General features: G+C 35.9%; 1 protein-coding gene across 1 annotated transcript in view; it reads left to right on the top strand.

The window, feature by feature from the left end:
* The window catches only part of NRK (Nik related kinase), a 139,902-nt gene that overhangs the window by 58,510 nt on the left and 55,324 nt on the right, over positions 1-26,068 (top strand). Inside the window, exons 3-9 of the mRNA XM_035007360.1 lie at positions 2,533-2,589; positions 3,915-3,986; positions 11,300-11,425; positions 15,255-15,365; positions 16,866-16,956; positions 19,819-19,949; positions 21,602-21,656. Of these exons, the coding sequence (XP_034863251.1) occupies positions 2,533-2,589; positions 3,915-3,986; positions 11,300-11,425; positions 15,255-15,365; positions 16,866-16,956; positions 19,819-19,949; positions 21,602-21,656 (643 nt within the window). The remainder of the gene's footprint in view (positions 1-2,532; positions 2,590-3,914; positions 3,987-11,299; positions 11,426-15,254; positions 15,366-16,865; positions 16,957-19,818; positions 19,950-21,601; positions 21,657-26,068) is intronic.

The raw sequence follows: 26,068 nt of genomic DNA, 5'->3' as shown, positions 1-26,068 counted from the left end.
TTAGTGCTCTGAATATATCCTGCCAGTCCTTTCTGGCCTGCCAGGTCCCTGTGGATAGGTCTGTCGCCAGTCTAATGTTTCTACCATTGTAGGTTACATATCTCTTCTCCTGAGCTGCTTTCAGGATTTTCTCTTTGTCTCTGGGACTCATAAGTTTTAATATTAGATGTTGGGGTGTTGACCTATTTTTATTGATTTTGAGAGGGGTTCTCTGTGCCTCCTGGATTTTGATGCCTGTTTCCTTCCCCAAATTAGGAAAGTTCTCTGTTATAATTTGCTCCAGTATACCTTCTGCCCCTCTCTCGCTTTCTTCTTCTTCTGGGATCCCAATTATTCTAATGTTGTTTCTTCTTATGGTATCACTTATCTCTCAAATTCTGCCCTTTGATCCAGTAGTTGTTTATCTCTCTTTTTCTCAGCTTCTTTATTTTCCATCATTTGGTCTTCTATATCACTGATTCTCTCTTCTGCCTCATTTATCCTATTAGAGCCTCCATTTTTGATTGCACCTCATTAATAGCCTTTTTGATTTCAACTTGGTTAGATTTTAGTTCTTTTATTTCTCCAGAAAGGGTTTCTCTAATAAATTCCATGCTTTTTTTAAGCCCAGCTAGTATCTTTAAAATCATCATTCTGAACTCTAAGTCTGACATCGTACTAATGTCTGTATTGAGTAGGTCCCTGGCAGTCAGTACTGCCTCTTGTTCTTTTTGTTGAGGTGATTTTTTCCGTCTTGTCATTTTGTCCAGAGGGGAATAGATGAATGAGAGAACAAACTGCTAACAGGGTAAAACGTCCCCAGAAAATATACTCTAAACAAATCAGAAATGACCTGAAACTGGGGGAAAATAAAGGGAAATAAAGAAAAAAGAAAAAGAAAAAAAAGATAAAAACAAACAAAAACAGAACAAAACAAGAAAAACAGAATATGATCAAATATGATCAGGCTGGTGCATAGATCAGTGCCACACACTAGATTTTGGGTGTATTTTGGTCTGTTAGAAGAAAGGGCCTCCCAAAATTTAAAGAAAGAAAAACATATATATGTACAAAAATAACGGTTGATACAATGAAGGGATGGAATATGGCTGTAAAGATGAAAATTATAAAAAGTTTTATAAAAGGAATTGATAAGTTGTTTGAAAAAAGAAAGAAGAGGATTTTTTTTAAAAAAAAGGGAGAGAATGTGATCAGGCAGGTGACTAGAACAAAGCCATACACTAGAGATTTAGGGTATATTTTGATCTGTTAGAAGAAACTGTATCTCAAAATTTTAAAGAGAGAACAACTTATATATATGCCAAAAATAAGGGTAACTACTATGGAGGGATAGAATGACTCTAAAAATGAAAAAAAAATGTTTTTTTAAAAAAGGAATTGATAGGATGTTGGTTGAAAAAGGGAAAAAGAAAAATGAAAAAAAAAAAAAGACAGTTAAAGAAAATTCACTTTGAAAGACTAAAGAATCATGGTAAAAAAGCCATGGATTCTATGTGCTATTCCCCTAGCTCTGGAGTTCTGCTGTCCTCATAGACCGGTAAACTTGGTCTTGGCTGGCGGTTCTCGCTGATCTTCTGGGGGAGGGGCCTGTTGCCGTGGTTCCCAAATGTCTTCCCTGAAGGCAGAATTGCCCCGCCCTTGCTGGTCAGAGCTAAGTAATCTGCTCGGGATTGCTCTCGGGAGCTTTTGTTCCCTGCAAGCTTTCTGTACAGCTTTGGAGGACGAGAGTGAAAATGGCAGCTTCCCAATCTCTGCCCCGGAGGAGCTGAGAACTGGGGGCCCCGCTCCTCAGTGAGTCCCCAGAGAAAAGCAGTCAGTCACTCCCATCTCCCCAGTCTCTGGGCGCACTCCGTGCTCACCCAGCCTGTGACCAAGCATTTCTATCTCTGGCACCCGACCCCATGTGGAGTCTCCAAACCCAGCAGATCCCTGCGGTGCGCTCCCGTGCTGCTCCCCCCGGGGGAGGAAGGGGAGTCTCCCTGGATCTGCTGCTTGTTGGGTCCCTGCTGGAGGGCAGTGGCCCGACTGTGCCACGGATCACGGTTTATGGCAACCCCGAGGTGACCCTGAGGGTCCTGAGACCACACTGTCCCACAAGGGTTCCACCCCCCGCCTAGCCACTGGAGCGATGTCCCTTAGCAGAGCCTACTTCTAAAAGTTCCGATTTTGTGCTCCGCGGCTCTATCACTTGCCAGAAGCAGCGGACGGAGGCCCCTCCCCCGCCGCTTATCCTCCCGAATATCGCCTCGGATTCACTTTTCCGCATGTCCTACCTTCCAGAAAGTGGTCGCTTTTCTGTTCAGAGAGTTGTTGCTATTCCTTTCTGCAATCTCCTGTTGAGTACGTAGGTGTTCAGAATGGTTTGATCCTTATCCAGCTGAATTCCTGAGACAAGATGAAATCCAGGTCTCCTACTCCTCTGCCATCTTGCTCTGCCCCCCTACACCCATCTTCTTTATCCATTCATCCATGAATGCTTATTTCTTGATTATATAGATAGTATTTAATGTTTATTACTATTCTGTGTTTCAGGGTCTCCATGAAAAAACTGGTGCATTTACAGCTGTTAAAGTGATGAATGCTCGTAAGGTAATATGTTTGTCCATATTCTGTTCACTTAATGGACTATGGTCTTGGGATAAACAGCTCAGAAAATATTTGTTTTTTAATCATTATTATACATAATTATAATTATGTTAATCTGGATTTTTTATATTTATCACTTAATATTATTTCTATCCATTAGTATAGTATCTTTATTATTGAGTTAGTATATTTATACATAAGAAATGTTTCACAGTGAAAGGTCCACATATTTTGGCATTCTATAAGTATGAAGAAAATATCTATATTCCTGCCTATTTCTAGTTGATTATCTCTAGGGATGGTAAAGAGTAGATTTCCTCTAATACCATGTTCATCCTTCAGTGTTCCATCATATACTTTTCCCTGTCCCAACATTTCCTTTTGAGAATTGAGGCCATTAGATTCTCAATGACAGGTAGAAGGAAAGAATTTGTCAGAGATGCACATTTTTCAGGCATTTTCTGACAGATGAGCAAGAGAGACAGTTTAATTGGCACTGTTCCTGCTAACATTCATAAAGTTGTGTCATAGTTCATAACATATTGTCATAGAATTTGCTAAGCACTGATTTCTGTCTTCTTTCTTTAGCATGAGTGCCTCACTTTCTCAAGATAATATTAGTATGAACATAGCAAAGGTCAAAAAATTTTCACTTCACTATACCCTAAAGAAAAATTCTCAAATGTTATGATTGAAAAACTATACATATTCATTGAATTGTTGTCAATGCCATAAACTTCTTTTCCATTTTGTGCAATGCGTGAATTGCTGAAACTATTTAAGGAGTTTTATGTTTTTTATTTTGCCAGTAAATGTCAAATGTTGAAAAAACTGTTGTAAAACAATGTGAATTTCAAGGGATTTTGAAGTTTTGTGGATTTATTTTGCCCTACAAACCATGCCTTCCAAATACTCAGCCTAGTACTTTTTGAGTGTGACTTTCTAAAATACTTATTTCCTTGTTTTGACTTGAAAGAACTTTGACCTAACTTTAATCTACATTTTAGATACTTTAACTTTTGAAATATTTAAAAAGCATGTTTAGACCATAGTTTCAATTACTTTGTTTTGTAAGGACAAATAGCACTTTACAAACATCAAATTGTAATTTTCCCATTAATATGGCAGTTAAATCTGTTACTATGAATTTAGTGCCAAGTTTCTGTATATATACGAATCTGATTTTTTAAGTAAAATTATTAGTGAAAATTGAGAGAAAGAATATGTTACTCTTCCACTGAGTGCCAAAAGAACACAAAATATTTAAAAATAAATCATTTTCAGAGTGTACCAGTGGGTCTAATAACATTTTGTTCTTGGTTTTGCAGACCCCTTTACCTGAAATAGGAAGGAGAGTGAGAGTGAATAAATATCAAAAGTCTGTTGGATGGAGATACAGTGTGAGTACTGAAAGTCCCTGTTAGCTCTCAAGTTGTCTTTCCTTTAATTTTCAACTTTAAACTAACCCTTTGTATTGTTATCTCTAGAAGGCTGCCACTAAAATATTCTTGCCTGGAAGTGGTAACATATTATCTTTTAACACATTCACATAGATTCAATCATATTTGAACACTAACATCTGTCAGAAAGCAGGAGCTAGAAGAAATGGTTCCCTGAACAGGTAAGAGTTGACAGCAGGTGAAGGATTGATTATATCCACAGAGCGTAGAGCCCTCTAGCTGAGTAGCAACAAAAGAGATAATGAAACCAAGAGAAAATTTTGCCTTAAATTGGCCTTGTCAAGGTCTTTTTTACACTTTTTACAGGGTATTCCAGACTGACTGGCTATTCACCCATTATGATTCTAAGAAACATTGCTATGGTAGATGAGCTAAATGAGGACTACTCTTTTTTTTTTTTTTTTTTTAAGAACAATAGCAGACAGAAAACCACAGGCTATCCAACCTAAAAGTCTTCAGACATCTGGCACAGTACTTGAATAGATAAAGGAGTGTAAAGATGCTTTCTACTTGAAGCTTTTTAACTGTCTTACAAAACAGTCTCTATTTACTCTAATAATTTTCTGGCTCTAGAATAAGATCAGACAAAGAAAATTCTTTTTCGGTAGATGTTAGTGATCTATCAAAATATTCTGTGGGCATAAAAGCAGAATTCCTGCTCTTATCAGTATAATTCATTGATATCTTTTTTTCTTACTTTCCTCCTTAGCTATATGGTATTCAAATATTTTCAACCTTTTGTGCCTTAATGAATATAATCTCAGGATTTAAAATAACTTTTTCCATTAACACAATCACATTCAGAAAAACTTTTATTTATATAGAAAGCTATTGATAAACAGCTTCATGATTCATCTAGTAAGCACCAGGCTCCTGTTTTGTTTACAGTGTATCTCAGAAGACAAAGCATATCCAAATGAAACAGATAGTACTGATTAATAACATGCTTTGGTAGGTCAAGAAGCTGCAAAGAGTAAGGCATGAAAAATATAATCATTTGACTAATTTTGGTTTCATCAAACATTTCTGTTAATAAATCCCTTTCTTCCCCAAACGTCTCTGGTATTCTTTCCACAGGGAAAAATATTTTGGTTCTAGAATTGGGTGAAATTATAAAGGAAGTTGTGGTATCCTTGAGCTGCCTCTTTTTGACAAAAATAAGGATATTCAGGCTACTCTGGAATCAGCTGGCCCTGAGCCAGGAAATGCTATAGCATCATATTACTGGGATATGTCTAAGAGTTTTAAATTACCCACTTGGCCTGATGGATATAATGTACTTACATGTTTCTCACAAGCTCAACTTCCTGTTAATTGAGAATGGCAAACACACTAATGCTTTCCAAACATATCTGATTTTGGTTTATTGGTTTTGGGGGAGTTTACATTTATGTGGGAAACTCACTCTTAAAAGTTTTTCTAGTTGGAAACTTTGAACTCTGATTATATATTTTAGTAAGAAAAATAACTGCTAGCTGATCAGCCAGTTAGTATCTCTAAATCATCCTGAATCCTTTGGGATAAGAAGTTTGTGACTTGCACACACATCTCTTTGAGTCAGGGGTTTATGGAAATAACAATAATGTGAAAGTCCAGACACATGAGTTTAAATCCCAAGTCTACCACTAGTAGCTAAGAAATACTTGGAAAACTGGTCTTACCTCTCTAGGCCTCAGATTCCTCATAAGTAAAATGGCACCAGAAAATTTGGCCTACTTATAAACAGGGTTAAAAATACGGTCAAATGCAACTGCATAGCTTCCTGGAGCCCAGCCATTCTATTCTTGCTTGGGGACCTGAACTTTCTAACCCAGAAAGAAAAAAAAAAGCTCTTTGATTGTAGTGTCCCATGATTTCATTGTTTGCATATAACAATGAAATCATGGAACACTACATCAAAAACTAATGATGTAATGTATGGTGATTAACATAACATAATAAAAAAAAAAGCTCTTTATTTATTTTTTTTTTAAGATTTATTTATTTATTTATTTGAGAGAGAGCATGAGAGGGGGGAGGGTCAGAAGGAGATGCAGACTCCCTGCCGAGCAGGGAGCCCGATGCGGGACTCGATCCTGGGACTCCAAGATCATGACCTGAGCCGAAGGCAGTCGCTTAACCAACTGAGCCACCCAGGCGCCCCCCAAAAAAAGCTCTTTGATAATCAAACTACCAAACAAATTAAAGGACTTAGTCTGGCCCCTGCTTCTTTTACATGTTCTTTGTGTTCTTACCTCCATACCATCATCTCATGCCTATTTATCACACTCTTTATGAATTCATATTCCTTTCAACACAACTATGGTGTCTTGCTAGGAACTGAAAGTGCCCGTGTACATACAGAATTGCTAGTTCCTGAGGTTTTTTTCTATATGATGGCAGATGTTGTTACCATTTCAAAGGACAGCCACATCAGAAGGAAAGCAGAAAGTTCAGTGGTCCTACATGGCAAGAATGAAAGTCACAAGGATCAACTTTTAGCTTTGTAGAAAACAGGGTAAGGGAATTCAAAGGGAGCTTATTAACTGAGCTTCCTTGGGAGGCTGGGATGAGACTGGAACTTGAACTCCTATATAATTCTCATGCAACAAGTTGATTGTTTTATTTATTTCTGCCTTTATTACACAATAAATACAAAGAGAGAACCTGTCATTGGGTTTCCAGCTGGAGAAACCAGGCCCCTCTCCTTCCCCCCAAAGACAAATAGGTGTCTAGATTTATTTTCTAGTTGTTGAATATTTATGGGTAGATCCACTGGAAAATCCCAGGGAAATGTTAAAGAATGTTCTGCAGCTGCTAGTCATTTCTCTGAGATTTCAGGCTTTTTCCAAGATATATTATGAACACTTGGGGACATTTCTGGACCTAGTACATTGCCTTATATTGATTTCATAACTATTTTTAAAGTCCAACCACATTATAGCTAAATATAAAAAAATTGTCCATTTTTCTACTGGGTCTCAAAGAATAAGCTAAAAGGGAAAATGATACCTGACTAGATATATTCAGTTACCTATTAATTTCAGCTGAAAGATGTATTTTCCCCTACCCTCAGGTCATCAAGTCAAGGTAATTGAAGGAAATTCTGGGGAGAACTAAAGATAGAGGTTGACCCTTTTTTTATTCATTGCCCCAGAGAAGTCAAAGGTATCTTTTTTCACTGGATTTCAGAACCCACCTATTTTTAATTAACAAGTCTTCTTTCCTATTTTTAGTTTTTTGAGGAACCTCCATACTTTTTTCCAAAGTGGCTATACCAATTTACATTCCTGCCAACAGTGCATGAGGGTTCCTTTTTCTCCATATCTTTTCCAACACTTGATATTTCTTGTCTTTTTAATTTTAGCCAGTCTACTAGGTAAAATAAGTCAGACTGAGAAAGATGAATACCATATAATTTCGCTCATGTGGAATCTAAAAAGGCAAATGAATAAACAAACAGCAGAATCAGACCTATAAATACAGAGAGCAAAGTGATGGTTGCCAGAGGGAAGAAAGTGAGGGGATGGGTAAAATAGGTGAAAGGGATTGGGAGATACAGGCTTTCCGTTACGGAATGAAGAAGTCACAGGGATGAAAGGTGAGGATAGGGAATACAGTCAATGGTATTATAATAGTGTTGTGTGGTGACAGATGGTGCCTACACTTGTGGTGAGCACTGTATAACATATAGAGAAGTTGAATCACTATGTCATACTCCTGAAACTAATGTAACATTGTATGTCAACTATACTCAAATTTTAAAAAATAAAAATTACACTTTTTGGTCAAATAATCTTTTCTTTACATACTACTGTATATTTACTTTGTAAAATAAAGAGTACACTTGAAAAGGTTATATAAATTAAACTTTTATAGATGCAGTAGGAGAACTGTTTTATTTATAATCAAATGAAATTTAGAGCTAGTAGGAATTCAAAGGACCCAGGTCATTAATCCATTGGTAAAGTGTAATTACTTCCTGAGTCATTTCATATCACCCTCAACTTCATTATGCACTATCCTGTATTCATCAATGGTTGTAATTCATGTATGTGAATCTTATTTCCTTGTATGTAAGTTCCTTTAAGTTAGGGATATGATATCTAAATGCATAAACCGATGATATGCTCATTGGAAATTCCTAACAATTTAAGTTACTTTTTTAAAGTTAACATTTTAAGATATTTTTCTCCAATGCATTGCACCTCTATACATATAAAGTGTGATGATTTTTAAATTATTGAGAAGAAAAGAGCTTTTTTTAGATTGGTTAAGAATAGTTACAGATAGATTATGGAACATATGGAAACTACTATGGAACATATGGAAACAAACTACTTATACCTCATGGTATAAGGGGAATAGCTTCCCATTTCAATCCAGTATAATAAAAGTGATAGAAACAAAAGTTGCTGATGTTTGTAGATTAGGGTAAAAAGTGGAGAAAGGTATATAGTTCTGATAACACTCTAAAGCAAATGAGAAGGTCAAGTAACAGAGATACTGTATGATAATACCTTACATTTATAACATTCTTCTTTCAAGGACTTCAAAGAACTTTAAATTAATTGTCACATTTGGCTCCATTAATGTTCCATGGAGAGAGGTAATGGCTGCCAACTTCCATCAGATTTCTGAGGATAAATTCAACCTTGGGAAGATTAAGTGAATTTCCAACTTTTAACTATTAGTGGCAAAACCCAGGTGTCCTACTGCCCAGTGTAGATGTTCCTTATTATTATTATTTTTTTTTTAGAGAGGGAGAGAAAGAGGGAGTGGGGAGGGAAGGAAGCAGAGGAAAAGGGAGGGAGAGAATCTTAAGCAAGCTCTGCACTGGGAGCCTGAGATCATGACCTGAGCCCAAATCAAGAGTTGATGCTTGGGCGCCTGGGTGGCTCAGTTGGTTAAGCGACTGCCTTCGGCTCAGGTCATGATCCTGGAGTCCCTGGATCGAGTCCCGCATCAGGCTCCCTGCTCTGCAGGGAGTCTGCTCCTCCCTCTGACCCTCCCCCCTCTCATGTGCTCTCTGTCTCTCTCATTCTCTCTGTCTCAAATAAATAAATAAAATCTTTAAAAAAAAAAAAAAAGAGTTGATGCTTAACTGACTGAGCCACCTAGGTGCCCCTAGATGCTGTTTTCTGATGACATTATACTGTCTTCTAGTAAAGATATCTCTTGAAATTATGTATTCTACCTTGGAGATCCCATACAAAAGGATAGCTTCAATTATCACTGTAGAGATAATCCTCAAAAACAGTACCTTTAGCCCTGATCTGTTCCCTGAGTGGCAGACCCATATCTTTAATCTGCGCAATTCTATGCATCCATAAAAAGGAAGTGCATTTATGTTTATTGATATAGAAGCATGCACTTTAGGTATAGAATAAGACATGCAAGTTGCAGAGTAGTGAGATATATATATTCTGAAGGAATAAACATGACTGGAGGAATATACACACAACTGTTACCACTAGTAGAAGGAAATATTCAGTGAATGTATAGCATTTACATATTTTACTTCATATATATAAATACATTTTATCCATATGTATCACTGTTGTGATTAAGAAAATGAATGACTTTAAGCATATCTTTAAAAGGATTAGCACAGATAAAACCTGTACCTTAAAATGCAATGAGTCATAAACCAAGTCAGTGTGGTACAGGTGTAAGGATAGACATACAGATCAGTCGAATAGGACTATTTCCATATATCTATGGTCAATGGATTTTTGACAAGGGTGCAAAAATAATTCATGGAGAAAAATAGTCTTTTCAACAAATAATGCTGAGACAACTAGATATCCACATGTAAAAGAATTAACTTACATCCCTAGTTTATATGAATATTAACTCAAAATTATCAAAGGCCTAAATGTGAGAACTAAAACTATAAAATGCTTAGAAGGAAACATTTGGATAAATCTTCATGACCTTAGATTTGACAATGGATCCTTAGATACGACACTAAAAGTATAAACAATAAGACAAGAAATCAATAAATCACTTTATCAAAATTAAAAATTTTGTTTCTCAAAGGACACTATCAAGATAGTGAAAAACAACCCACAGAATGGGAGAAAATGTTTGCAAATCATACACCTTATAAAGTACTTGGATCTAGAATATATAAATAAATCTTACAATTCAATAATAAAAAGACAGATAACCCAATTAGAAAACAGGGGCAAAGATTTTCAATTAGACATTCCTCTGAAGATCATATACAAATGGCTAATGAATACATGAATAGATCATTAATATGATTAGTTATCAGTGAATTGCAAGGGAAAACCACAATGAGATACCACTTGAAACCCACTAAGATGGCTATAATAATAAAACAGAAAATAGTAGTGTTGGTGAGGGTATGGAGAAATTGGAATCATCATTGCTGTTGGAAGTATAAATAGGTGCAGCACTTGGAAAACAATTTGGCATTTCGTCAAAATATTAAATACAGAGTTACCTTTTGACCTAACAATTTCACTACTAAGTATATACCAAAAAGAACTAAAAACATATATTCACACAAAAACTTGATATGAATGCCCACAGCAACATTGTTCATAATAGCCAAAAGGTGGAAATAATCCAAATGTCTATCAATTGATGAGTGAAAATGAATAAAATAATGATATGTTCTATAATATGGATGAATCTTGAAAAAAGTCACAAAAGTCCACATATTATGTGATTTTCATTTATATAAGATGTCCAAGATAGATATATCTAAAGAAATAGAAAATATATTAGTGGTTCATTAAAGCTGGGTTGTGTGTGTAGCAGAATTTGGGAGTGATAACTAAAGAATATGAAGTTTCCTTTTGGGGTGATAAAAATGTTTTAAAATGGATTGTGGTGATGGTTGCATAATTCTGTAAATATACTAAAAACCATTGAATTTTATACTTTAAATGGATGAATTATATGGTATGTGAATTATATCTCAATAAAACTGTTACAAAATAAACAAAAATGTAATGACTCTATTCAGTGAAAACTTTATACAGTGGCCATTGCTGCTGGTACAGGGATCCCACTTTGAGAACCGCTGCATTTAAAGGATCTTCAATTAAGCTTTATTTTCTCCCAAATTCCCGGTTAACCAGAGGTCTCCATTCTCTGACATTTCTAGTTGAGATTTTATTATCTGTGACATAATGGGTAGCCATAGGATTTCCTTTGTTCTGCCATAGTTTAGGATTCCATAGTTATTAACTGGCATAGCTTAAGAGCTTTATTGTCTATTGTGTATTCTTATTCTGCAGGATGAGGAAGAGGATCTCAGGACCGAACTCAACCTTTTGAAGAAGTACTCTTTCCACAAAAACATTGTGTCCTTCTATGGTGCTTTTTTCAAGCTGAGCCCCCCTGGCCAGAGGCACCAACTTTGGGTATGTATTTAATTACCTTCATCTTATTTCCTAAGACTAGGTCTCACTTGAGGAAATACATTTTCAAAAGCTGAGATGTCACTTTTGTGCACCTACAGGAAAATTTAAGAACTCAACTGCTCAAAGTAGTATGACAAAATGTGTTCTGATTCCTGGAGATGGGAGTGATAAATATGGAATAATTTCAGGAAACTTAAGTTCCTGGAGAGAGGATTCAGGATAAAAAGGGGAGACTCAAATGAACACTGGGAATATCTCACATATTTCTTGTCAAATGTAGTTTTGCTGCTTTTAACTTTTTATGCACATTTGCTGGTAAATTAGAGGTATGGCTAAGGAGACTACCTGATAGACTTGCAAATGATGACTAGATAAGTATCAATTCTAATTAGCATTTGGTATGAACATATGGGTGTATTTAAGTTTTTCTAAGTATATGCACTTATGTAACTACCAGGAGTTCTTTTCTAAATGGTTAGTTGACTTATCCTTTTCTTAGCTTATTTATGCCTAATGCCTATACTATCACAAATTACTGATCAAAGAAATGTAAATTTTAGAGGGCATCTAAAACCTACACTACAGTTGCCAGAATTGTTGCTGCTTCCCACTATAGCAGAAATAGTCAAATAACAAAAAAAAAAAAAATGAGCTTTAGTCAAAGATATGTTTATTTAAAAAGGGACATTTAGAACATAAGTGAGGTCAGTGTACACTTGCGGGCTACATTTTCATTTCCAGTTCAAGTCAAGAATAACATTGTTTTTTCAAAATAATAACTAAGACTTTTCAGAATCTTCAGTTGTCAAGGAAAGATGGTTACACTTCATATAATGGACTTTAGGAAGAACAGTGGACATTATAGAAAGGTTTTCAACAAGGGACTGAATTGAAATTGTGGTTCTCAAACTTTAGCATGCATGAGAATCTCCTAGAAAGCCTGATAAAACACAGATGGCTGAGCTCCACCCATAGAGTTACTGATTCAGTTGGTGTGGGGTGGTGGGTCCATGAATTTGAACTTAACAAGTTCACAGGTGATATTGATGCAACTGGTCTGGGTACCATACCTTGAGAACCTTGAATCTTTAACTCTTTTCTTCCAAATATCCAGTTAAGTATATCTTCTATTGTCTGCAACTCCAGTTGACATTTTATTAAATATTACTGCACAGATTTAATGGCTACTGGTATATTTTTGGCATACAAAATTTGTCTTTCAATATACTTTTACTTACAAGTTTTTTTTTTTAAAGATTTTATTTATTTATTTGAGAGAGAGAGACTGAGAGAGAGAGAGAGCATGAGAGGGGGGAGGGTCGGGAGGGTCAGAGGGAGAAGCAGACTCCCTGCAGAGCAGGGAGCCCGATGCGGGACTCGATCCAGGGACTCCAGGATCATGACCTGAGCCGAAGGCAGTTGCTTAACCAACTGAGCCACCCAGCCGCCCACTTACAAGTTTTTTTCCTCTTAACTGTATAGCAGTCTCCTTATTGGATATATTTATCAGTACTCAATTCATTCAATTGTTTAACATTATTCATTCAGAACCATCTATTTGGGGCCCCTGGGTGGCTCAGTTGGTTAGGCATCTGCCCTTGGCTCAAGTCATGATCCCAGGGTCCTGGGATTGAGCCCAGCATCTGGCTCCCTGCTTAGTAGGGAACCTGCTTCTCCCTCTCCCTCTACCTGCAGCTCCCCCTGCTTGTGTATATGCTCTCTTTCTCTCTCTGTCAAATAAATAAATGAAATCTTAAAAAAAATAATCTATTTGCCACTCCTTCTGCTAGATTCTGGGGATACATAGACGAGCTGAATAGACATGTCCCTGATCCATCAGAGCTTACAATTCATTTGCAATGACCGGTAGCAGTCAAATAATCACACATATGAGTAGATAATTGGTCAGAAGGGAAATAACATGCCTCTATGTGGGCAAATAACAAAGGAATCTAAATTAAGTTGGGGAACGAGAAACTCTTCTTTGAGAAACTTCCTTGAACTGCGATCTGGAAGGATGAATAATTTGTGGAGGTAAGAGTTTTCATAAGACCATTTACAATTTCTTGCCCATGTAAATAAAAACAAATAGGAAGTAAGTAAATGACTAAATAATTACCATTTATAAAGTGTATGTTCTGGGCATCATGCTTACAAAGCTGAGAAAATAATTGAGAATGTCTTACATTCCTTTCAGAGTAGAGCTCTTCTGACTCAGGTAAAATTAGCAAGATTTTCCAGGGTGCATCTGAATGAATGGCTTTAATTCAGGTTTGTCATGGTTTAAAATGAGCCCCTTTTCTTCCATTACCACAGTTGTACATGTTGTGCCCAATTAATATAGTTAACATGAAAATTAAACTTTTGTGGCTTATCTGTATTATTGGTTTTGTTAGTCTGTTTCTTCTCTTCTGTTTTGTGAGAGCATACTCAGGTGAAAGACATGTAATAATATTAGTTGTGAACAAATATAAATTAAAAGAGTGATTTTCTGAAAAGAAAGTGTTAATATTCCAAAAGGAAATAAGGTAGACTTTTAAATATTCATGATTTGGGGCCTATTTTTTTGGTTTCCTTCTTCTACAGCAAAAATTAATTAACTTGCCTACAGTTCAAAAAAAGACATGTTTTGTTGTATTTATATAGCAGTTTTGACACAGGCATTAATGCATAAACCTGTGCTTAAAGAAAAGTTTGCTGGGTTGATTATAATAGCTATATTCTCTTTCACATTGGCCAGTCCTCTAGTTAGCTAAAATGGGAAAGGAAATTTACTAGTTGGGCCCCTGATTCATTGATGGCAAAAAGATAAATTTTCTGAGAAATTGAGTTTATTAATAAAGTAATACCTGAATGAGATGCTGTCAATGATAATAGCCTTAAAATAGACTTTCCTTAGCAGTAAAATCATTTGGAAAAAAACTGCCCTATAGGAATGCAATTGACAGTTTCCCCCTTGGAATTGTAGTTTGCCAGTATCTTAGGAAAAAAATCTAGAATTTAAAATACTGCTCAAAATAAAGCTGTTAACCTTTCTAGCCCTGTCCGCCATGGTGCTTAGTAGCCAGGGATGCATGGTCTCAGACATGTTTACCAAGTAAAACACTGACTTGAGGGACACCTGGGTGGCTCAGTCATTAAGCGTCTGCCTTCCGCTCAGGTCATGATTCCAGGGTCCTGGGATCGAGCCCCGCATCAGGCTCCCTGCTCAGCGGGGAGTCTACTTCTCCCTCTCCCACTCCCCCTGCTTGTGTTCCCTCTCTCACTGTGTCTCTCTCTGTCAAATAAATAAATAAAATCTTTAAAAAAAATTAAAACAAAATAAAAACAAAATGATAATAAAAACAAATCTAGTCTTAATTTTGAGGTGTAAATTCTTTTGAGATAATTCTTTCCTGCTTTTTCACTTGCAATCACTGTTCCCTCAATGGTCTTTCCCCTTGAACTCCAGTCATCACTCAGGCTTGTCTCCTGTACAAGCTTATTTCTAAAGGCATGTAATCATTCTGTTTTCAATAAACTGAATGTTCTTCCTTCTCAGTATATTCAAACATTATCTATCCTTCAAGGCTTAGATCAAATTCCACCTCCTAGTTAAATATCCCTGGTGTGATACCTCCCTTTCCCCCTTCCACAGATCCTTGGATATGTTCCAACTCTTTTTAATTCCACTAGCCTTTAGAGACTTCCACCAGACAATTGAGCCAGTCTTTGCAGTGTCTTAATCTCTAAACATCACATATAAATACAAGCCATATGGACTAAAATTCTCCAGATATTTTCAGAGAATTACTTTCTAATTCTCGACACTTTACTGGCTTCCCTGCAGATGGTGATGGAATTATGTGCAGCAGGCTCGGTCACTGATGTAGTAAGAATGACCAGAAATCAGAGTTTGAAAGAAGATTGGATTGCATATATCTGCCGAGAAATCCTTCAGGTGAGTCTTCATACAGTCATTCTCCCCTGGCCTTGAAAACACCTGGGAGTAATATATGCAATGTACATTATACCTGCCCATATAGGGTGGTTTAAGAATTCTGAACATAACTTCTGGATTAGGATACCAAAAAAGCCCAAATGGCTTTAGAGAGAGCAGATTTTCAGGTGATGTCTTTAACTTTAGGTAGACTGCAAGATGGGTAACCAGGGCCTTCCAAATCATGGTCTTTCATGGCTCTGTCAGAGTGAGACTGTTGTGTTCATTGGATCATGGAAATAACCACTTGGAATATTTATTACATTATTTGGATTTTTAGAGTTCTTAAAAAAAAAAAGTAGCACTATCATTAGAGATTAAGAAAAAAGTAAGACAAAAGTCAGTGTTTTACCGAATGGCCCCAAACCATCCATAACCATTTTGCAGACAGCTATCCTATTTGAATAATGCCCTGCTTTTAAAACTTGCTTTATTTTGAATACCAAATTGAATGAGAACAATCTTATTCATCTACCACACTCACATTTTTCTTTGTGACTTAAGTGCTTAGGGTCACCAGAGGAGGATATAAACAGAACTGATAGCACCACTGATATATAATGTTAGAATGTTCTTCCTCCCATCTTAATTGGATTCACTTGTGCTAATAGTGTAACTAGTTGAGTGTAAACTCTGGACTGAGTTTAAATTCTGGTTAAACATATATTAGCTTTGTGTCCTTGAGTCAGTTACTTAATTTTTCAAAATCTCACTTTTCTTGACTGTAATATGGTGTGATATTAGTACCCTCCTCAAAAGATTGCAGTGACGATTTCATAATTTCCTCCATGTAAAGCACTTAGCACAGTCCCTGGCAAAAACTAAAATAAAATAAAGGACTCAATAAATATTAGCTGTTTTTACTGTTACTTCTATTGTTCATCCCCAGTTATTATCTGGAGAAATCTCCCTGAAGCCAGGTCACGGGTTAAGCAGGTCACAGGTTAGTTTTAGTGGTGAATAGGCTGGATCCAGCATGGTAAGCCAATACAAATTGCAAATGCTTTAAAATGAATTTCCATATTCTCCCAAATTCTCAGCCTACAAGGTTGACTAGAAAATATTTTGGATTAAACAAATGGTTGGATGAGGAATAGAGTAAAACAATGGCTGAGCTATGATATTTAAGATGTCCAGGTCTTCACTCTTATGGTTAGTTGGAAATAGGGAGACTAGAAAGGAAGGTAAATGGCCCAATGTATACAAACACTACTTTTTGGTGTTCTTTTCTTTTCATGGGTGTCCTGATTTATTTTCCTTTCCTTATAGCCAAAAGTAGTATTTCTGGGAACTGGTTGTAGTAATTCCAGCCTAAAGAAAGAATTTTGTCTGAAAAATGCAAATCTGGGCCATTTTTCTTACCAAAAGGTCTTCCAAAAATACTAAGAACAGTACCAGAAAAAGAGAAAATATATATACTGATGTGACTTTTTGAATAAATATGTATCTATCTATGTGCAGGGCTTAGCTCATCTTCATGCACACCGTGTAATTCACCGGGACATCAAAGGTCAGAATGTGCTACTGACTCATAATGCTGAAGTAAAACTTGGTAAGTTTGTTCTTGTACTTTAAGTGAGGCCCCAGTATTTTAATGGAGAAGAATCCTTTAAGATAACTTTGTTTTTTATCATGTCATTAACAATATCCTCTACTTACTTAGGCTATGTTTTCCTTGCTTGCAAAACCAGTCAAAATATGAAAATTTGTTTGGGAAGGGAGGTGGAGCAGGAGAAAAAGGCACCTTTTACTGCTTCTCTGAAATCGTGTAGTTAAAAACTTTTAAATTATAATGGAAGACTTACATTTTGGTCATTGTTTTATTCTCTATTAAGTATAGATGTTATATTTATTTTAATAATTGAATTATTGAATATTTATTATGTGCAAGTTTCTGTGCCATGGACAAGGAAACAAAAAGACAATTCTTCCACATCACAAAACCATATTTTCCGAATAATATCAAAGAACTTTTAAATTACTTAAGTACAAATTGCTTCTTTGAAATTTTCCCTCAAATATTTAAAGAACTGATATCAGCTGCTCCCATAATATCCAACTTAAGTTCAGAATTAGAAAAGACCGGAAAGTCCCTGGCTTTCTATTCCAGGATTCAAAATGGCATAATTTATTTGAAAATAACCACACATACTGTCTCACAGGCACACAGGGCACAATTTATTGCATCCTTTAATGTTTAAAATAAATATTGTTGGTTGGTTTTTAAATAATACCATATGAATAATGTCAGTACTATGCAATGGCAGATAACCTCATTGATATAGAATATAAATTACTGGTTATTGGGGTGCCTGGGTGGCTCAGTCGGTTAAGCAGCTGCCTTCGGCTCAGGTCATGATCCCTGGGTCCTGGGATCGAGCCCCACGTCCGGCTCCCTGCTCAGTGGAGAGCCTGCTTCTCCCTCTCTCTCTGCCTGCCTCTCTGCCTACTTGTGCTTTCTCTCTCTGTGTCAAATAAATAAAATATTTTTAAAAAAATAAAAATAAATTACTGGTTATTAAATCCTGTATTATTTTTAAATGATAATCAATCCTTGCCTACCATGTCTCTAGCATGACCTTAAGATAGTTCCCATTTTCCTGATGAATAAAAACAACCACAGCAGGAATTTTTGTTCATTCATTGAGAATGTTTTCATTGAATATTTGTAGAAGAAACTTGAGGTAATTGTTCTTGAAATAAGAAAAAAGTAATTTCAAGAAAATGTATTATGTCTTATGTGTCTAAAAGCTACAAAGCTAGCAACACAATTTTAAGACACTGTTACTAGATAAGGGGAATTTGGATCTCACATTCAAATGTGCAGGATAGATAGTCTATCACAAAGCTACATACACACTATGTTCACATGTGGTAGCACTCCCATATATTTCTGTCAGGTTTCTGGCCAACTCTACCATTTGCAACACAGAAGAGACATTGTAAGTAAATGAAGAGCCACTGAAAATTCTGTCAAAGTCCATGCACTAAAGCTTATGTACTTTACTCTGTAGGAGAGGCCTTTTAGCACTGGATTAGAATTCAATCAGGCTTATTTTATGTACAACCATTATACATTTGGTTTTACATTTCTCAGATTCCAGTATATTTTTAAGCTATATATTATAAGGAGAAGGTTGCAGAAGGCAAACCCAAGGACATCAGAGGGAGTGTTGAAAGGAAAGAGACTGGAAAGTGATCGTATTGTAATTGCAATTGATCAATAATCCTTACATTCTAGTACTGAGGTCATTAAAGAAAGGTTAAATTATGCCACTGTTGAGATTTCATCTCTACTTTTATCTAAATTTCAAGCTTTTCTTTTTTCCTTTTCTTCCATCCATCACTCGTCTTCTGTTCTTTTCCCCTTTCGTTTTTTTCCCTGAATGTCATATATATTAGCTCATGGACTTCATAGGTATCTCTTGGCCCTTAAAGTTGGCCCTCAGGGGATAGTAAGAATGCTGAGCTTTGCTTTAACGTATTCTCAAAAAAATATCTAGATAATAAGATTGTTCAACACCCAGCGATGATTTTCACATATTACAGACATTTCTTGTTTTGTTAAATCCTTCCTTAAAGACTACTTTAAACTCTTAACTTTTTAATTTTTCATTTCTTCTCCTAAGTTTTTCAAACTACTGTTCAGTCAGTGTTGTTCTCCATCCTTTAGATTCCTGGAAACCATTCTAAATTAGAAAATCTACTTCATTTTTCATCCCTGAAAAAATTCATCTACTTTCATTTTTCATCTTATTTTTTCTGGACTAAATAACCCCAGTCTACTTTAGCCTTTTTTTTCTGTCTGTTACTGAGGATACCATACTAAATATTTTCATATAATGTATCCCACAGATGAATAGAAGACTGAACTTTTATAGTCTAAGCTAAGATATAGATACCACAGTAAATATTTGCATCTGATTCAGAAGATCTGTAGAAAAACTTAAACTAAATTCTAGCAGAAAACTCATTTTTCTTCATTGGTGTAATAGAACTTTCTAATGTCATGAGTGAGGCTTCCTAATAAACTACTAATAGGTTTTAGATTTCTTAGATGTTGTTTATAGTGCTGGTCTTCATCCAGCTTGGTGGCAGGTCCAAACACTACATATGTTATCACTTCAGAGGTTCAGGGTATACTGATGGAAATTTATTTTTAATATTCATGGTAAACTTTCAGCCAAACCTACTGTAGATTTATAATAGCACTTCTGAGTCTCTTTCCAACATAAATAGCAGCAAAAGCCTATTTCCCAGTATTCCTGGAGTAGACTTCATGGTAAAGTTTTCTGGGTTGGAATGAAAATCTGTTATCCATTGTGGATTTTGTATTGGCTTTCCAAGTTAAAGCAATAACTTATTGAGCTTTTTGTTACTGATTAATTATTTTGACATATGCTGAATTTTGCAGTGGATTTTGGAGTGAGTGCCCAGGTGAGCAGAACTAATGGGAGGAGGAATAGTTTCATTGGAACACCATACTGGATGGCACCTGAGGTGATTGACTGTGACGAAGATCCAAGACGCTCCTATGATTACAGAGTAAGTGTGAGCATTCAGATAGTGGGAATCAAAGTTTGGAAAGGACTTTTGACTAATGTTTATTTTAAAATGATAAAAGAATAAAAAGCCGGCAACTCCTTCTTTCACATTAAACTCTAATAAGAAATACTAGTTGCTATTCATATATGTGGTTTGATTATATGCATAAATATATATTTTTTAAGAATTTAGACAAAGTAGACCATTGGGAATTATCTATATTTGAGGAATAATGTCTAGTTCATGTTGCTTGCAACTTCTTGGGGAAAATATTATATTATGTGGCTTTATATGGAAATTTAACTTCCAGGGGCAGAGAACTTTGTAAACTTAAAAATGAATGAATGTAAAGCCAGTTATTAATCCCCACAGTAACTAAGCTCCAAAAAGAAAAAAAATAATAATTTCATTACTCAGGGTAATGGAGAAAATCCTTGTCATGGTTCACTTCCAAACCACTGAAAATCAGTGGAATAGACAAATTAAGTAACAATTCATGCTATTTATTAAAATTTCCACTGAAACTGCAATTTGGACAATATACATCTACGTACACATTTCAAAAAAAGCTGATGTGGAAAGAAAACTCTCCATTTGCTATAGACTGGAAAAACCACACTCACTCTTCACATCATAAGTCATCCAAACAATTCATTGTGGTTTTCATCGTGTGGAACCTAGGACTCAATACTTGAAGTTGATTAATTCAAGTCTCATCTCTTTTCCCTTTCCCTTAAATGCCCTCTGCTTGATCTGCAAGCAGATCTATTGAGAGCTTATAGTCTAGTGCTATTACAGGCTATGGAGACTGTGGAAGCATAATGTTCTTTTAAGTGGCTTGCTGTAAAATCTTTTAAGTGGATGCCTTATACCTCTACAGATTTTTGCGGTCTTCCAAGGACTTTCACTTATATTAATTATTTATTTTTAATTTTCAGCCCCATGTAAATTGAAAGAAAGCTTCAACTTACACCATCACAATAATCCTTTGAAGCTAAGAAATCTGTTAACTGAGATTCTCAGAATTCAGTTAACTTGTGTAGCAGTCATCCAGCCAGGCAGTGTACCTCCAGCCCTGTGCTCTTTTCACATTCTAAAAAACAAAGTACAGTTAATAATGTGGATAATTTCCTTGAGCCTCTTAGAATATAATTTCCTGGAATAACAATAATTATATTCTCAATTACTATATTCAGAGAACTGACTGAAAGTGCTTTTATATAGGTTATTTCATTTAATACTCATACCAGTTCTATGAGATGCATATCATTATTATCTCTATTTTATATAGAGTGAAACTGAGGTACAGAGAGTTAAATCATTTACCTAAGATGGCACAGCTAATACATCTATGTGATAGGATTTCTTCACAGCAAGCTCCTTTTGCTATTTCAGCTAAGGCAACAATAGCGATACATTGAAGGTGAATTTTCCTTACACTGAACCCTGTCCCATATCATCCAGTTATTGGCTGATCACAAGCTCAGCTAACGTCTTCCTATAACACCAGCCTATAATGAAGGTTCATTGTAGAAAACCCATAAAATGGCTCTGGCATTGACACTCCCCCACCCAAAGATTGTTTTGAGATTCTAAATACTATTAGTTTCCCATTGTTAAATTACTTTTGGGGGTCATTTTTTCTTTTGCAGAGTGATGTGTGGTCTGTGGGAATCACTGCTATTGAAATGGCTGAGGGGGCTCCTCGTGAGTAAAAATGTTTATTTATTAAAAAGTTGGGGAAGCATGCTGTACAAATCTGCCACTTGTACCAGTCAGCTTGTACTGGTCACACAGGTGGCACACTATGCCAAACTGGTGGCCTTTTCAATGATTATCAAATGTTATAGTCATAATGGCCAGATATATCTATAAAGAGTTTGTGCTTTTCCCTTATGATACCTTATTTTAGGCTATTGACTGTTGTTTCAATTTGGCCTCAAAGTATTTGGTACTGACAGTCCTGACTAATGAGAATCTAAAGCCGTTCTAGTACATAGTGATTGGTGGAATATTTAGGTTCCAGAATATTTATAGTCACACACTGCTACTGCTTCAGAATGTGATAGTTAAGAAAATCTTCCAGTGTGTCATTGAAATCAAACCACTCCCCTACCTTGGGAACTCAGGTTTTCTTGTTTTGTTTTTTTTTTTGGTTTTGTGTTTTTTTTGTTTTTTTTTTTTTTCATTTGAAGTCAGTCCAGCTCACCTTTGGTGCTTTCTTTGCTCTTTTAGCCACTCCAGTGCCCTTAATTGCTCAGAAGGCTCAATTTCCTCACGTTTCTCCTGCATCTCCCTCATTTAAATCATCTGTCAAAATCCTGTTCTCTCAGGACTCTGCTTTCTGATAGAAAAGTGAAATTGAAAATGTGAACTCGGATATAAATGATTGATAACCATCTAATGTATGACCCCCATAAGCAGAGCATATTTATTTCTTCAATATCTAAATCTAAAGATATAAATGATAAATGCATTCCTGGTATTGTTGGATGAGAAGTGAGGAAATGCCTGGAGTGTTTGCTGGAGGGCAGGCAAGTGGGGGTAGAATTTCTTTGCTTCTACCTTTCTAAGGAGGTCCTGTAGGTTCCCATGTTCCTACATGCTCTATCTCCACAATGTCCACCCAACAAACTTTATAAATTTGGGCTATCTTAGTACTGTCTTTCAAGGCCAATGGGAGTAATTTCAAGGGGTAGAAATAATGGTAACATGATTGTTAAGAATTCCTGGTGTCCCTTAGAATATCACAGAAGAGGCTTAGATTAAATCTGGGACAGATACGAAGGTCAGGTTGCTGCTGTCTCTCTTTTAGTGCCCTCCAAAACTACAAAGTATGTATGCTGGGTGAATAAAAAATCAATGATGGAAAAATTATTTATACCACATATATAAAACTGAAATAAGAATGGGAAGATGCATATTATTCCTCCTCATCTCTTGATTATTTGTTTTTGTGAACATACTTAGATTATATTAGATTGATCAGCAGCTTTTCCTTCTCTTTTTCTATCTCTTTCTCCTCCCCCTTCCCTCCCCTTCCTCCTCCTCCTCTTCCTCTACCTCTCCCTCCTCTTCCTCTTCTTCTTTCTCTTCCTCTACTCTCTCTTCACAGTATGGTATTGCATATGAGTATTGACTCATGTTTTTATTTAGAATACATGATTGCATCAAGTAGTATATTTTTCTATTGTTTCTGAATGTTCCTTACCATTTCTTTTCAAAACACTAGCTTTCTACATTTTGCAGATTTGTATTTCCTGGTTCGTCTTTATTTTGTTTCATTTTTTCACTCCAAAATATTAAATCATGGGAGAAAACTCACAGGAGTGCAGAGGAGTTTTGCATGGAGTACACAAATGGCAAACTTCTTACAAAAGATGTGTAAGGACCAGGAGATTCTTATTTCACAATGAGAAAAAAAATCGGACATACATGCCTAAATAAGTAATTGGAATGCTGCAACTTTGGTCATGAGCAACTTGAAATAGCCACACTGCTAAAATATTGGTCTTTCGCCAGCCTCCTATATTGCCTGGAGTATAAACTTTGGATGGAAATTATTGTCATTAATTTAACTGCAGAAATCCTCCAGGTTTTGATAATTATCATCTCAGAGGGGGTAGCCCTCCAAAGTGACAATTATATGATAATTGCCTCTGAGGTCCAGATAACAAAATTTCTTTCTTTGGTGAGTCTCTCCCAGAGAAGTAAAAAGAAAGGGAGAGTAACTTCTCACTGAAAGGGGGCTGTAGAGGCTCTCAGAGGAGGGAAGATCTGTACCATCCCACACCAGGACCTTCTTAAGTGCTTGGGTTTATTCTTCTTTATTTGTTTTGTTTCTTAAATTCCACATATGAGTGAAATCAAATGGTGTCTCTCTTTCTCTGATTTAGTTCATTTAGCATTATACCATCTATGAAATGTATTTTTAAAGGAGATTTGCTATTTCAAAGGAATGAAACTCTAATTGTGAAACATTTAGGCCTGTTAGATATGGGATAAAGGGAGTATTTACTGGCATTCCTAAAATTAGACTATATAGAAAACGTCTACTGTTTGACATACCCATGTGCTCCATTCCTTTGTGGACTTCTCATTTCCCTAATGAAAACTTCCCTACTCTATGCTCTGACTCTTGACCCCTGGGGATGTTGTTAGTTGACTGCATGATGCTCAAATGTTAATAAATGACAATTGCTTAATATTGTACAAACCCACTTAAAATATGTTTAAAGGACAGAATCTGGTGACTGGACAGAGTAAAGGAATGAAGAGAATCAAATATGATCTTGATTATTTATTTACTTATTTATTTGAGAGAGTGTGTGTGAGAAAGAGTGTGCATGCAGATGCAAACCCATGAGTTGGGGGAGGGGGACAAATGGGGAGGGGAAGGGAGAGGGAGAGAATCTCAAACAGACTCTGCACTGAACCTGATGCAGGGCTCAATCTCAAGACTCTGAGATCATGACCTGAGCCAAAAAAAGAGTTGAACACTTAACTAACTGAGCCACCCAGGCACCCCTGACTAATCTTTTCAGCTTGGGGATAATTCTGCCCTCAATTATAAACCTGTATGTCTATTAATTTATACTTATGTAATTGAAAAAAACATGACCTTTGAACAATTGCCTTTATATCACTCTAATGAAATAACCCTGGGGAGTTTTTTCCTACTATTACAAGAGGCCAGTTTGGCATTGTAGTTTTTCTGGATATGTATTTTGGAGGAGAAAGGGTGACTCTAAAGAATCATTAATATCAAATTGTCCTCACATGAATGACACACTTTTGGTATTAGATAAAATTTGTTGGTGAGAATGTGGAGAAAGCGGAGCCCTCTTGTACTGTTGGTGGGAATGCAAACTGGTGCAACCACTCTGGAAAACAGTATGGAGGTTCCTCAAAAAGTTAAAAATAGAACTACCCTATGATCCAGTAATTGCAGTACTGTGTATTTACCGAAAAACTACAAAAACATTAATTTGAGAGGATATATGCACCCCTACATTTATTGAAGCATTATTTACAATAGCCAGATTATGAAAGTGTCCATTGATAGATGAGTGGATAAAGAAGATGTGAAATTCTGTATATATATATGTGTGTGTGTGTAATTATATATATATATTCTGTATACACACACACACACACACACACATGAATATTACTCAGCCCTAAAAAGAATGAAATCTTGCCATTTGCAACAACATGAATGGAGCTAGAGAGTATTATGCTAAGTGAAATAAGTCAGAGAAAGACAAATACCATATGATTTCACTCATATGTGGAATTTAAGAAACAAGACAAGCAAAGAGGGAGAGAGAGAGAAATCAAGAAGCAGACTCTTAACTATAGAGAACAGACTGATGGTTATCAGAGAGGAGGGTGGGTGGGACGAGGGGTGAACTAGGTGATGGGGATCAAAAAGTACACTTACCATGATGAGCACTGAGTAATGTATATAATTGTTGAATCATTATATTGTATACCCGAAAATAATATAATACTGTGTGCTAACTATACTGGAGTTAAAGTTAAAAACTTAATAAAATAAAAAAATATATATGAAGAAAAAGAGAAATTTAAAGTATGGCTCTCCTTCAGGGATTTTTTTTGCACTGCCAGTTTTCTTTAACCAAAACTCAAGAGGAAATAAGTGAAGTGAGACATATTTAAATGCTTATAAGAAAGCTTATAGAAAATTCTCAGACCAACAAGGTAATGAATTTATATAGCACATAATGGAATAGGCTTTTCTTTGTATAGCTGTGTGTTTCAAAAAGTGAACAGAAGTCCTATAATTTGGCACAGACTTGAAGTGCCAGATAGTTAAAATATTTATTATAATACCAATAACTAATATTTATTAAGTATCTATTCTATGCCAGACACTTTTACATGTAGGTTAATCCTCATGGCAACTCTTTGAAGGAATTCTTGATTTTTTTTCAGATAAAGAAACCAAGGCACAGATAGGTTAAGTAATTTGCCCGAGTCACAAAGGAAGAACTAGGATTTGAACCCAGGTGATCTTACTCTAGAGGGTGTGTTTTAATAGTTAGTTACACTATATCTACCTCTATTCCTAGGACTGTCAATTTCCAAAACAGATT

This window comes from Mirounga leonina, unplaced genomic scaffold (genome assembly GCF_011800145.1).
Source record: "Mirounga leonina isolate KUSES-001 unplaced genomic scaffold, KU_Mleo_1.0 Mir_101222, whole genome shotgun sequence".
Classification (NCBI taxonomy): Eukaryota; Metazoa; Chordata; class Mammalia; order Carnivora; family Phocidae; genus Mirounga; species Mirounga leonina.
The sequence above is the reverse complement of the archived record's forward strand: the minus strand, read 5'-3'. Positions and strand labels throughout refer to the sequence as shown.